Consider the following 13,466-nt stretch of genomic DNA (forward strand, 5'->3'; position numbering starts at 1 on the left):
CCTATATTTGAATGTTTAGTCAGCAGAGAATGACACTACTTGAGAGGGAATAGGAAGTGTGGCCTTACTGGAATAGGTTTGGCCTTACTGGAGGAAGTACGTCACTGGAGGTGGGCTCTGAGGTTTCAAAAGCCCAAGCCATGTCCAGTATTTGCCCCGCTTCCTAGGTCTGTGGATCCAGATGCAGAACTCTCAGCTACTTTTCCAGCACCATGTCTGCCTGCATGCTGCCATGCTCCCCACCATGAAACTATACACAAACCCCAATGAAATGCTTTTCCTTTCTAAGAGTTGCCATGGTCATGGTGTCTTTTCACAGCAATAGAACACTGACTAAGACAGTGGGCCACCTCCTTTATGATTTACTGGTCAGAGAGACCATAGAAGACCCCCAAACAATACAAACTCTTGCCATTCCTTCGTGGCTGCCCACCAGAACTAGATGGCAGTAAGGCCCTAGTGCTGACAACATCAGATGTTCTGGTTGCACGAACTGGAACTGATCTTCCTCCCTGACAGCTAGCTTTCACTGTGCCGATGGCGCTGGCAGGAAAACACATCAATGATCTTTACTGTTAACTCTATAAACTATGAGTTTTGGCCTGCCAGGCCAAAACATGTTTATTTGTGCAAGAGAAGAGCACCAAGACTGTTAGTGGGGTAACCAACTACTCTCTGACTGTATGAGGCCCTTTCCTCAGCAAGGAATCCTAAGTCATACAGTAAAACTGCTCAAAAACTCATAGCTAGGGAGGTCAGAGGCCATGAACGGGATGTGACCTAATTCTACTGCTGGCTAGACTGACATAACATGGAAGTGTCTTCTATGTGTATGGAGACAATTATCACTCTAAGTTTAGTCAGAGAAAGCTCTCAGTGAACTGCGGTGGATGGACAAACTTATTGCTATCTAAGATCCCGAGAACAGTGATGGTTGAGAGTTCAGCCTTAAACATGATGCTGTATCACTTCTTCAAGGTTCAGGGAACGATGCAGAAAAGGAGATGGTGGAAAGAATCTAAGAGCGGGAAGACAGAGAGAAGGGCTTCTAAAGGCCACCTACTGGCAACACCCAGCCAGTTTAAACAACTGGGAATGACTGCACTCAGTCTGCACAAGAATGAACTCATTAACAGCCAAGACAGATGGGTGAGGACAAGGGAGCTCCAACTTTCACTGCCAAACCGTTTCCCACTGAAAGATTTTGGGCCGCAGTCCCCGCCTTCAGTTATCTACCCACTGGTGACCCTACTGTCCTCCAACAGCCACACAGATGGCCCTGACTCAACCAAATGAGTCACAAAACAGAGCCAAAAGCCATGAAAGTGCGAGTGGGACAGGGTATGTGGGGTGTGGAAAGGAGTGACCAGGATGCATTTTACACATATGTATAACTGTCAAAGGAGGGAGGGAGGGAGGGAGGGAGGGAGGGAGGGAGGGAGGGAACTAACCTTTGGCTTAGTTGGAAATAAAAAACAAAACAAACACCTTTGAAATGGTATTTCCTGCTCTCCTGATAATACAGAACACCTCATCATCCTCCAAGGGCTTTAGGATGATGCACCATGAAGACAACTGTCTTAAACAAGCCTGTCTGTAAATAACAATCTCCATTCATGGCCTGCTCCCACCGGTTACCATAGTTAGTCTAGTCACAGGCACCCTCTGACATATCCATGTTTCTTCTTTTAGATGATTTGTTCTGAACTCTGAAAAGGAATTCTATCAGTACAATAATTATCTTGTGCCCTTTGTGACTCAGAGGCTTTAAAAGTGATACAGACAATAAAAATTAGCTTGGATAGCTCCATTATCTTCCTAGTTAAAAACAAAGTGGATCTTTAAAACTGTTCTATAAGTCAAACTGTTCTAAAATTGTTTATTTAAAAACAAAGGCAAAGTCAGGTAGATCTCTGTGAGTTCAAGGTCAGCATGGTCTACAGAACTAGTTCCAGGACAGCCAGCGCTATATAGAGAGCCCTTGTCTCAAAAAACAAAACAAAGCAAAAACAAACAAACAAAACAAAACATTGTCAATTGCTTGATTCAGTTTACAGTACTTTGTTTCCTACCGCTGACACCTTCCAAACCCTCACACCTACTGCTATCCTACTAAAAATGGGAGCAATTTCAAAATACTGAAGAGAAGTAAAATTGGAATACTCCTGTGTACTTTAACCTAGTAAACTACAGAAGAGATGATGATAAAAACCAGGATGACAAAGCCAAAATTAAATAAAAAGCAACGCTTTACAGATGGCAAGGTCCTAGGAAGCAGAAAGGTAAACAGGAGGGAAACCCAACCCCTACACAGTACTGAACTCACAAATTTGTATAGAAATTCTCGGAGATTAAAAGGAGTCCAGACATTTTTTTAACCAGAAAACATAAAAGTAACATATACAGGTGGTAAATAAAAATCATTTAAACATGACAAAAGGTATATTCATCACCTTTTTATAGATGTCAAACGGAACTAGAGTCATAAAACCAGTCAACGATGTGAGGCATCTGGCTCATATCCTTATCAGGTAAGGTGGTAGTTTACAAAGAACATTCCACTTGAGTATGGATTAGAAAGGACAAAGTCTGATTAAGGAAAGTGGAAAAAATGGTAAGAGAATACCTGGGTGGAGGGACCACTTTCTTGAGTGAGAATCTGCGAGCTCTTTACTGGAGTCACCTTGCCTCTCCCCCATCACACCAACCCAGTAGCTACCTTTGGAGAAGGAATTACAATAACTAAATGATCCTACACAAATTCCTTGACAAATACAAGTGGCACCTGAAACACGGTTCAGCTTACACTGTATATTAGCTTTAAACTGGGCATTTTCAACTAACTCAAGCATGTAGGAAGCCTGTTAGTTTAATTATATAACTCACACTGTGGAAGCAGGCCTGGAAAGCTGGAGACGGAGAGAAAGGAAACAGGAAGAGCCTACAGAAAGAGCTCTCTGGAAAACTAAAGGGCAACTCCGTGTACATGAGCAACAGCTGAGACAGTGGTCCTCCACCCTCCTAACGCTGTGACCCTTTAATGGCTCACACTGCGGTGACCCCAACCATAACATTATTTTCGTTGCTACTTCATAACTGTAATTTTGCTACTGTTACCAACCATAATGTAAATATCGGTGTTTTCCTATACTTTTAGGCAACCCCTGTGAAAGGGTAGTTCGCCCCCCTCCATGGGGTCGTGACCCACAGGTGACTGAGAGCCACTGACCTAAGAGAAAGGTCAAGTGACGTAAAAGGAAGGTTGGAGCCTAGGCAAACCAACCTATCCCCTAGGAACAGTCTGAAGAAAGGAAAAGGCAGCATTCTGACAAGATACAAGCGACTTAGCCTGTGTGTTTAAGAAGAGATGAAGTTAGAACCAGAGGCCTAGAAAGAAGCTCTTCAAGGAGCTTGTACCTTAATAAAGCTGACATTTAAAAAGCTCGAAATAGCTAAGATGCTGACGGACCTTACAATGTTTGACCAAGTTGCCAAATCTAATACAACTATGTGAAATATACAAGGGCACATGCTGTTCAAACTTGTTTAATGTTCCACCATTCCTCTTTCGTAAATGGAAATTAGTGTGTGACATCGCCCTGGTGCACGCCACCCAGAGAAGGGCTGAGGCCAGTGAACAAGACTGGCAATGGAGGTCAAAGGAACTCTAGACACAGAGAAAGACGTATCTGCCACATGATATGTCCCCCACAAAGGACGTCATGTGAGTAACTTATGCCTTACTTTTGGACCCTTTCTTGCACAGCTTTTATTCCTTTTTGATTAGCCTTTCAATCCCAGAGAAGTCTGCCTCAAGATTACCTGAGACCAGAAAGTCTTTCTCATACCCATGTCAGTTACGTGCTTCTAGAGCAACTTCTGGTTTTCACGGTGCATTATTTTGCAGTTAGTCATTTCTGAACTCAAGTTCTCTAAAAACCGGGGGGCAGGGTGTGCTGGAAGGAAAGACATCTCTATTTGTTTTGTAGTTCTAGAATCTAGACAGTAGTGGTCAAGGAGGAGGTACCTGCTAATCACTGCTTCCGTAACATCCTAAGACAGCAGTTCAGTCTGTTCTGGTTCTGAGACAAGACTGTACTATGAAATCCGGGCTGACCTGGAACTCACTATGTAGGCAGGCAAATCTTGAACTTGTACAATCTACTGATTGCCTCCTAAGAGCTGGAATTAAAGGTGTGTGCCACCATGTCTGCAAGAAAGCAGATCTTAATTTTTACAGGTCATGTTCTCCTCTGAGAATATGACAACACTGAGAGTCTACTATAAAAAATATATATACTTAATTCCAAGTGTTATGGAGGGCTTGTAATTCCCACCAAGATCTCCCAAGTTGGGGTGCCTAGTGTAAACTTCTGTTTTTATTTTGGCTATAAAATGGAGCAGGTGGATAGTTCAGTTGTTCAAAACTAAAGAAGCCCACGCCCCCAAAGAAGAATTAGTTAAGATTCCCCTAAGGAATTTCAGGGCATAAAGGGTAAGCGGTAGGTATGGGCTGCTCACTTTGCTTTAATAAAAAAAATCTCCCAGTATCAGTGGAAATTCCCTCATAGTTCTATTAGAGATGCAGACATAGGACAGAAGAACTACACAGCCATTTTTATTTTTCAATTGTCTGATATAAACTTCTTACATGAAAGATACAATTGGGTGTCTGGACAGGCTCCTTTGGAGAGGAGAAACTAGCTGGCTCCTAAGTCTGTGGGCCAGCTAGTCTGGGTAGGTAGTGAAAAAACTAGAGACCCTCTCTGACCAAGGTAGAAGGTGAAGATCAGGGCTGATGCTGGAGGCTGTCCTCTGCCTGCCCTACTCATGAACACTATGATCTCAAGTGGTCTCTGTCTCTCCTTTCCTCCCTCTTTTCCTCTTCCCTCCCTCTGTCTCTGTCTATCTGTCTCTCTGTCTTTCTCTCTGATACACATACTGAATATAAAGGTCCTTACCCTCACAGATTAGCACCAAGGAAACCAGGAATGTTTAACAATAGAGTTGTCTTTTCAAAGGGAGAAACGGATAACCTGTTTTCCCGCCAAGGCAGCTGGTGGTTAATAACCTGGTGATTTTTGCTACCTGTACAGCCAGGCCATACCAAGCTCACATAGGCAGGACCAGAGGTGACTCATAGTCTAGGTGACCTTTGCATTATCTGCATGGCCAGGGCCTCCCCCAGCTAGGATCTAGGGTGGCTAAGAACCCAAATTACCATTATATATGGTAATATTTTATTTGTATTTAAATGTTATTTGTATATTAATAAATAAAGTTGCCCGGGGGTCAGAGCTATTAGCAAGCCATAGGAAAGCAGGGCAGTGGTGGTGTACGCTTGTAATCCCAGCACTTGGTGAGAAGGACATGTCTTAAACAACTTATTGGCAAGGAGCCTACAGAAATCATTGTGCCACTAAATAAAATGCAAGTTATTTGTTCCACACTGATAATAATTGACAGGTTGCATTAGAATGTTACTTGGGATTTATAGTAATTATTATCCAAAAGATCCCCTTTTACAGTTTTTTTAAGATACCTATGGGTATTGTCTAAATTACATCTAAAAATCCTATAGAGGTCGCTTTAATGCTTTTACACATGGCTCTTCAAAAGGACAAGGAACATATGTTTTTTTAAGTATTACAGTAACCTATATTGCCTACATTTTAACAGTTCAACTGTGCAATTATAGCAAGACGGGAGCTACAGACAAGAGATCTATGTCTCTGTAGTTCAATGAAACTTTATTTATAACTATGGCAATACTCCAAACTGTACAAGACCAGATGCAAGCCTGCAAGATGGCTCAGTGCGTAGAAGTGCTTGCACACTGGACTACAACCTGGATTCAACCTCCTGATCCCACAAGGTGGCATGAGAGAGCTGTCTTCTTCACTCCATACAGTTGTGCACACCTGCACATACGCCCACGTATACACAATCACATACACAATACCAAAGAGCTTTGGATGACAGTGTTTATGTACACAACTTTGAAGCTAGATTGATATTAACAATGTCACTCTAAATGGTAGTTTTCCCAGGGTAAATTTCTATTTGGCCAGAAAGATAATTATTACCTGTACTTTAAAGAAAAGTATGTTGACTATATAGAAATTATATTTTGAAAGGAAAACCATGTCTCTCATCATCTCTAAAACCTAAGAATTTATTTTGGGGGGTGGGGTGGGTGAAGAACCAGGTGAAAGAATAGTAACCCATGAACTACTGCAAAGGTTGGTAGCAAAACTACACTGAGGCAAAGAAGTACAAAGAAGTTTTGCTTCTGCAATCCAAAAATCCTTGACATCACAGCAAGTGGGGTCACGAGTGCACATCAAGACAGGCTTCTTTTGAAGGACATTTTAAAGTGGAAACTTACACTTTTAGAGACACAAAGACAAAAGACCACACAGAAGGCATCTTATGCAGAATGTCTTTTCTATTTGTTATTTTTTCATATTAAGTGTGCATTTTCATCAACAATTATGGCTCACTAAATGGACATGGCCTCCGGAAAGGAGTCAGCAGGATGCTGGGGAAGTGGGTGGGTAAATCCCAGGATGGATCTGCTTTTCTTCTTCTCCATCCTCCAATCCTCACTTCAGAACTCCAACTATCTATCATGATCTCTCAAAGTACAGAGATTTCTCCACTAGCAAAGCCAATTCTTGAACCAGAAAATAACAAATACACATGCTTTTTTTCCTATTCAAAAGAATAAGTTCATCTAGGATGTAAAGAATTAAATAAAAAAAAACAAACCCACAACTTTAGAACTAAATCTATGCTAACTAAATAGCTGAGGCTCTTTTCTCTTCTGAAATTATTTAGTGGAATCTTTTTGATAAAGGCAGGCACCTGTAAAACATATAAGGAAATGTTTTCTACTTTTTGGTACAGGGAAGGGATGTAAAGATGAGTTCTCAGAATGTTGCCCAAGTTTACCTTATACTCAGGATCAAGTGATCCTCTGGCTCACTGTGCACATATGAGACTACAGGACAAGTTGTACACCACCAGCTAATCCTGTCACTGGGTAAACCAGGCTTGACCTTCAGTCTGCAGGTTAGAAACTGTGAAGGGCCACTGTCCCAGCAAGCTTCTAGAGCTGGCTCATCCCTCAGCATTAACCCACCACCCACCGAGCATGACACTGGAACCCACCTGCAGGGACCAGGATCTGAACACGGGCTGCTGCACAGAGGGGCTGGTGCCTTGCCCTTGGCTCTACAGTGTGGGCTCTGTAGCGGCAGGGCTCCCAGGTCTACTGCCGGACCTGCCAGAGCCTGCCACATAGTAATCAACTCAGGTTATTCAGTTAGGAATAAGTCTAAAACAAAAATTCTAAGTATTTAAAGTAACTAAATCTACCATCATATTAGATCTGTTCCCAAAAATTTTAAAAACTGGATGAATCTACATTTCTTTCTTTTTTTAAGAACGTATCTATACAGAAGAATTATCTCATTTTCTTTGGGAAAGAAAATATCAGTTCTACTACCTAACAGCAAATAAATACACAAATCATAATAATTAGTGTTCCAGGGCCAAGTAAAACAAAGACCAAAATTAGGGTCCCCACCAAAAAACCCTGCTAGCTAATTATAATTGACATTACAGAGAAGAGGTATTTTTTAATTGACTGTATTATTATTTGTGTGTGAGTAAACTCATGTGTGTGAACACACGAACCATTACACATATGTAGAGATCAGAGGTAGACAACTTTCAGGGTCATTCTCTCCTTGCACCGTGGGTTCTAGAAACTAAACTCAGGTCTTCAGACTTGACGGCAAGCACTGTTCCTCCTCCTGGCGAGTTGCCTAGAGGAGTTTTAACTTCAGTGTTAATATAACAGAATACAGTCCAGATGCTAACAGGGATTTTGTTGTTGTTTTGTTTTGTTTTTTGAGACAGGGTTGCTCTGCGTAACAGCCTTGACTGTCCTGGAACGTGCTCAGCAGACCTGGCTGACCTCAAACTCACAGAGATCCTCCTGCCTCTGCCTCCCAATGCTGGGATTAAAGGCGTGCACTACCACTGCCCAGCTCTAAAGATTAGGTTTGATTGGTTTTCTTTATTTTTAAAACAAATATGCAATTTATAAATTTAAAAATTTTAAGAACTTTTCCACATGTAGGAATAAGAGTATTTCCTAAGCAGGACCTTATTTATGACTTTTTCCTTAGGAAAACAAATTGAAGGTTGACTCTGTCATCTTAAACTGCTATGGCTGGTTCTGTTTACACGAGTGGACCTGAGTCCCAACAAAACTTGGTAAACACAGGCATTGAGATGAGATTTAAGTTAGCTTGCTCTGAATAATATTTCAAAACTGTTAGATTAAGTAAGATTACAGACACATAAGAAATGTGTAATCGGAAGATTTCCTGTGTCCCAGCCAGCCGGTGGTCAGGACAAATCTCTCCCACACACTTCCCCCAAGTAAACACACAGAGGCTTATATTAATTATAACTTCATGGCCATGGCTCAAGCCTTTTGCTAGCCAGCTCTTATATCTTAAATTAGCCCATAACTATTCATCTATGTATTGCCACATGTTCCATGGCCTTACCCACATCCCATTACATGTTGCTCCTTCGGCGGCTCCCCCTCCTTCTTCCTGTCTCTCTCTTTGAATTTCCTGCCTGCCTCTAAGCTGCCTTGCCATAGGCCAAATGGCTTTATTTATCATCCAATCAGATCAACACATATTCACAGTGTACAGAAAGACATTTCCCCATCAGAAATGAACACCACACATGGTATTAAAAAAAAAAAAACAAAAAAAAAAACAGCTCTACAAAATGCTTTGAGGTGAATTCTATTTTACTAAAGACTCTTAACAAAGCTTCACAATAACCCATGAAGTTCACAAAGCACCTGGTATTATTCTCATTTTACATAAACAAAGCAGTAGAGCTCAGATTTAAACATCTAACACCACCATTTACACCTCCTCAGTGTTGCTTAGGGGCCAGTGACAGGTGAGGCCTCAGGACTGTCCTCCAAGACACACAGGATTTTGACAGGTGAGGAGCCCATACCATTGAAAGAAAATAATACATGCAGAGATCTAGACGCAGGGAGTGTAGTGAAAGGGATGCTAGGCTGGTTGGCGTAAGGCAGACAGGGTTACAGAGATGGACTGGAAGCATGGAGGGAGCTTTAAAATCTGGTAAGTGCCTGCACGGTTGGGAAGGGGGATGTTTTGTACTAACGACAAATGTCTGGTAAACTAATGACAGTGTGTTAAATGTAGGCTAGTGCTGTGAGGAGATTGGACTGAGAAGGCCTCTGCAAAGCACTAACTGTCTGAAAGACAGAAAACTAGTTGAAGGCAGCTACCTGCACAGTCCAGCGTGAAGATCACACACAGACTGGGAGTAGCGTGTCTGCTGATAGGGTCCTTTAAGTTCTCACAACCCTCCTACAAAAGTCACACCAACATCCCAAATTACCTTCAATTTTCTTTTCTTACACTTTTATCTAAAACTTACCGAATCTTCTGGAGGTCTCTGGATTTTACCCCAGTCTACAGAAGGTCCCTTTTCTTGCAAAAATCTATGATATAGCTTCCGAAATCCATCAAGATCTTTTTTAGTGTGCTATGAAAATAGAAGTAATTGTTATAAACAGCGGAATGTTTAATACATAGTAAAACTAGATACAGACTATACTTTAAAAATACCTTTAAGTGAAATTCTTAGACTATTAGAACATAAAGTAGGAAAAATTTTTAAGGCCTGTTTGAAACTGAAGTAGAAAACTAAAAAGAAATTATATTTAAATGATTCTTTAACACACAAGCCAAACTTCTCTCCTATCTCCCACCAGTCAGTTATCATATAAATCTGAACAATATTTGGTTCCTATGAATTTCAACTCACTCCCTATTACATGCCAATATCTTTCACTACTTCTGAGTGCAAATAAATTGTCACCAAGAGAACAAAAAAGGAATGAAACATAGCTAACCTCAGACATTAAGTACAAACTGAAACTGAAAACTAAAAGATAACATGCTACCAGAAAAGCAAAGCTTCTCAATTCTGGGAAATGCCCATGGCAGCTGCCACGGCAGCAGCATTCTGCTAGACCTGGCTTTGGGAGAAAGGTATGAAGAGTACATGGTTAACAGACTAACTAACGCCTTACAGATCCCACCAAACATGGTAACCATTTCTCTACCCAATGATAGTAAAACACAAAATAAAGTCTGGTTTTTGTCCATACTCTTTTGGTGACTCAGGAAATTTCCTCAGCTTGAAAAAAAAAAGACCGTAGCTTTACCATGAGCAAACGTTAACGATCCTCGGCTGTTCGCAATGCTAACTCTCTCTCACATTACATCCCACGCGTATTTCAGGCTGGAAACTGCCACTCACAGCGACTGAGCATGCTGACACACGAAGCAAAGACACTGTCGCACCCTTACCTCAAACTCGTGCGAGGTTGCTGTTGTAAGTATCTTTTCTAATTCTTTCTTCACAGATAATTCTAGCTCTTGGAGAATGACTTCTTGGAACTGAGAAGCACCATCTTGAGACATAGCTTTGCTAAGGTCTTAAAAAGAAAAAAATAAAAAGCCACTGATTAAAATCAGTCAGCAACAAAGAGACTTAAGAATTTTGTTATTTCCAGGTTAGTTAAGGTGAAGATTCGCTGGCCTTTGCTTTTTAACAAAATGGAAGTATGCTAAAGAAAGTGTGATGTCTACTCTTGACTGTCAACTTGACAACATCTGGCTTAACTAAAACCCAAATAGCTGGGCACAACTGTGAGGGATTTTGCTTAATTAAGTCATTTGAGGTGGGAAGACCCACCTTCAATCTATCCACACCTTCTGCTGGCAGCTTATATGGAGGACATGGAAAAAGGAAGCTTTAGCTCTTTGCCTGCTTGCCTTCACCCTCACTGGCAAGTTCATTCCTTCACTGGCATTAGAACCTATTCCTTTGGGATTCCAGAGCTTACTGAAGGCCAGCTGAGAGACATCCACTCTCAAGGACTAAACAACCACTGGATTCTCAAACTTTCTCTTGGGATACAGCCACGCTGAACTAACTGGATTACAGTCTGTAAGCCATTCTAATAAATCATATACATATATCTATATATGTATGTGTGTATAAAACATCAAAATATATAAATGTTATATATTGCATATAACGTATAAACATCATATATAATATATACTATATAGTATATACACTATATAAAATATATGTAATGCACTATTAAATTATAACATTAATTTACATATTATATAATTAAATGTTATATATTATATAATATTCATTCTATATACATATTTATTTTATCAGTTGTTAGAAAGAAGCCTATAAAAAGATTTATCAGTGAATAAGTGAGAAAAAGGTTATCAGTAAATAAAAATCACTATACTATACTCTTAAAAAATCAGCAAGGGGAAGATTAATTAAAACTAAGGATGCATGAAAAAGATACATAAAAATCCACTACTTTATAAACTAAAAATAAATTAATAATTATTTAGAGCATGGAACAGAGGTATTTTTCATAGTTAGATAATGTTGCTCCCAGATGTCACAAAGTTTCTAAATAAGTTGCTGGCCAAAGAAGTCTACCCACCCCCCATGAAATACAGGCTGTTGCCATTGCCATTGCTCTTGGTTGCCTCCCAAAACTAGATGGTAAGACCTTGTTGCTGAAGACACCATACAGTCCTCTTTATTATAGGACACAAAGAAATGAAGATAGAACTGATCTGGAAACTCTCTCCCCACTGGGCAGTGTTCCCAGTACCAGAAGGTGCTACGCAGGCTGCTGGGGGGAAAATACAACAACAGTCCCATCAACAATAGACCAAGTACTATAACACTAACTCATCAAGTGGATATATCCACTGGGGCAACAGTGGTATGACTATTCTAAAGATAACCAACTGCTTTGTGATTGCATCTGAGGTCTGCCTCCAAGGGAGAGAATACACACTTGATACTATGTAGTAGGACAGGCCTATAAGGTCAAGGAAATTGGCTCAAACCAGTTGCCAAGGCATGCACATAACATACTTCCTTATGAGCCAACCTGGAGGCTGCCTGAGGGCCTAGCAACAGTTGCTGTCCGAGTTCCTGGTTGCTGTCAGAGTCCTGATCGTGCCCAGCCAATGAGGGACGACCATGCAATGCCACCAGATTGTGACACAGACTGGGTGCTGGGAGGAAGGTATATAAGGCCTTCCCCGTTACTGAATAAACAAGTTTGGTGTTTGCCTTCAACTGATTCCCCGTGTCTGTGTCGTTGATGCTGCGCCTTCTCACATCCTTCCTGAAGGAGCCATTAGGATTCAGCAACAATACTATAAACCTGGTCAAAAGCCTGTAGCTGAGGAGAGCCTGGCCCCAACAGGAAAACACTAACATTGTTTCCCTGTATGAATATATTGTCAGATTGGCTTCTAAATACTTATGTTTATACTCATAGACCCATGTAAGTCTCAGCCTGAGAAGAAGCTCCTTTTTGTGGAGGCTGATAGTGAAAAGGCTCACATCTGATTAAGGTGCTGGGAATAAGGGACCGATGCACACTCAGCATTAAACAAGACATCTCCACAGTTTCCCTCCCAAAGCCTACAGAATATCACAAAAGACAGTGGAGAGAATTTAAGAGCCAGAGGATGAAGACTGTCATTGTTATCTGATATATTACTACTGCAACCATGAACACACACATGCACAAGACTGGGCCCTCTAACTTCCTACCATGGACAGAGGAGATGCCCAATCAGACCTTAGTTCTTTTTGAGAACATAATAACTATTAATGGTTACTGGAGAAGGGTGTGTCTTCTCTCTGATGACAGAGCCACTAGGGAAGTAAGTAGGAAGAAGAGGTTCTGAGGGAAATGGGGGAATACCAGAGGGTAATGGGCAGTGAATATAATCACAATACTGGGAGAGATGGCTCAATGGTTAAGAGCACTAGCTGCTCTTGCAGAGTACCTGAGTTCAGTTCCCAGCTCCCACACGGCAGCTGCAACTGCTAATTCCAATTCCAGGGGCTGACACCCTCTTCTCACTCCTGTAAGCACCAGGCACACACATGATGCACTTACACACATGAGAGAAAAACATTCATACTTAAAAAGTTTAACTGTAATCTCCATTTCACAGGAGTTTAGTTTGAAAGTGTCACATCCTAGAAGACACAAATTTTATATGATTAACATACAAAGTTTAAGTCAAAGCAACATGATTATGCCAACTGATGACCCCAGCAAGGGGGAGAGACAGGAAAGTCACATGGTCATCTTGTTTCACAAGACCCATCCTCTGTAGCCAGTTCTTAAGGGTAGTTAATATATTGAGAATATGGTGAGATATAAAAGAACAACTTGAACAAAGAATCTAATTGTGAAATAGATTAAAAGGAAAACAACATGAGGTATAACCACTAAGTACCAACAGTGGCAA

The 13,466-nt window shown here is 41.0% G+C and overlaps 1 protein-coding gene across 4 annotated transcripts in view; it reads right to left on the reverse strand.

The window, feature by feature from the left end:
* Ugp2 (UDP-glucose pyrophosphorylase 2) overlaps positions 1-13,466 on the reverse strand; it is a 66,392-nt gene that overhangs the window by 31,505 nt on the left and 21,421 nt on the right. For all 4 annotated transcript variants that reach the window (XM_015993692.3, XM_076546056.1, XM_006974807.4 and 1 more), the window contains exons 2-3: positions 10,449-10,576; positions 9,511-9,618 (exon numbers count right to left, since the gene is read on the reverse strand). In XM_015993692.3, the coding sequence (XP_015849178.1) occupies positions 9,511-9,618; positions 10,449-10,562 (222 nt within the window). In that variant the 5' untranslated portion in view covers positions 10,563-10,576. The remainder of the gene's footprint in view (positions 1-9,510; positions 9,619-10,448; positions 10,577-13,466) is intronic.

This window comes from Peromyscus maniculatus, chromosome 10 (assembly GCF_049852395.1).
Source record: "Peromyscus maniculatus bairdii isolate BWxNUB_F1_BW_parent chromosome 10, HU_Pman_BW_mat_3.1, whole genome shotgun sequence".
NCBI lineage: Eukaryota > Metazoa > Chordata > Mammalia > Rodentia > Cricetidae > Peromyscus > Peromyscus maniculatus.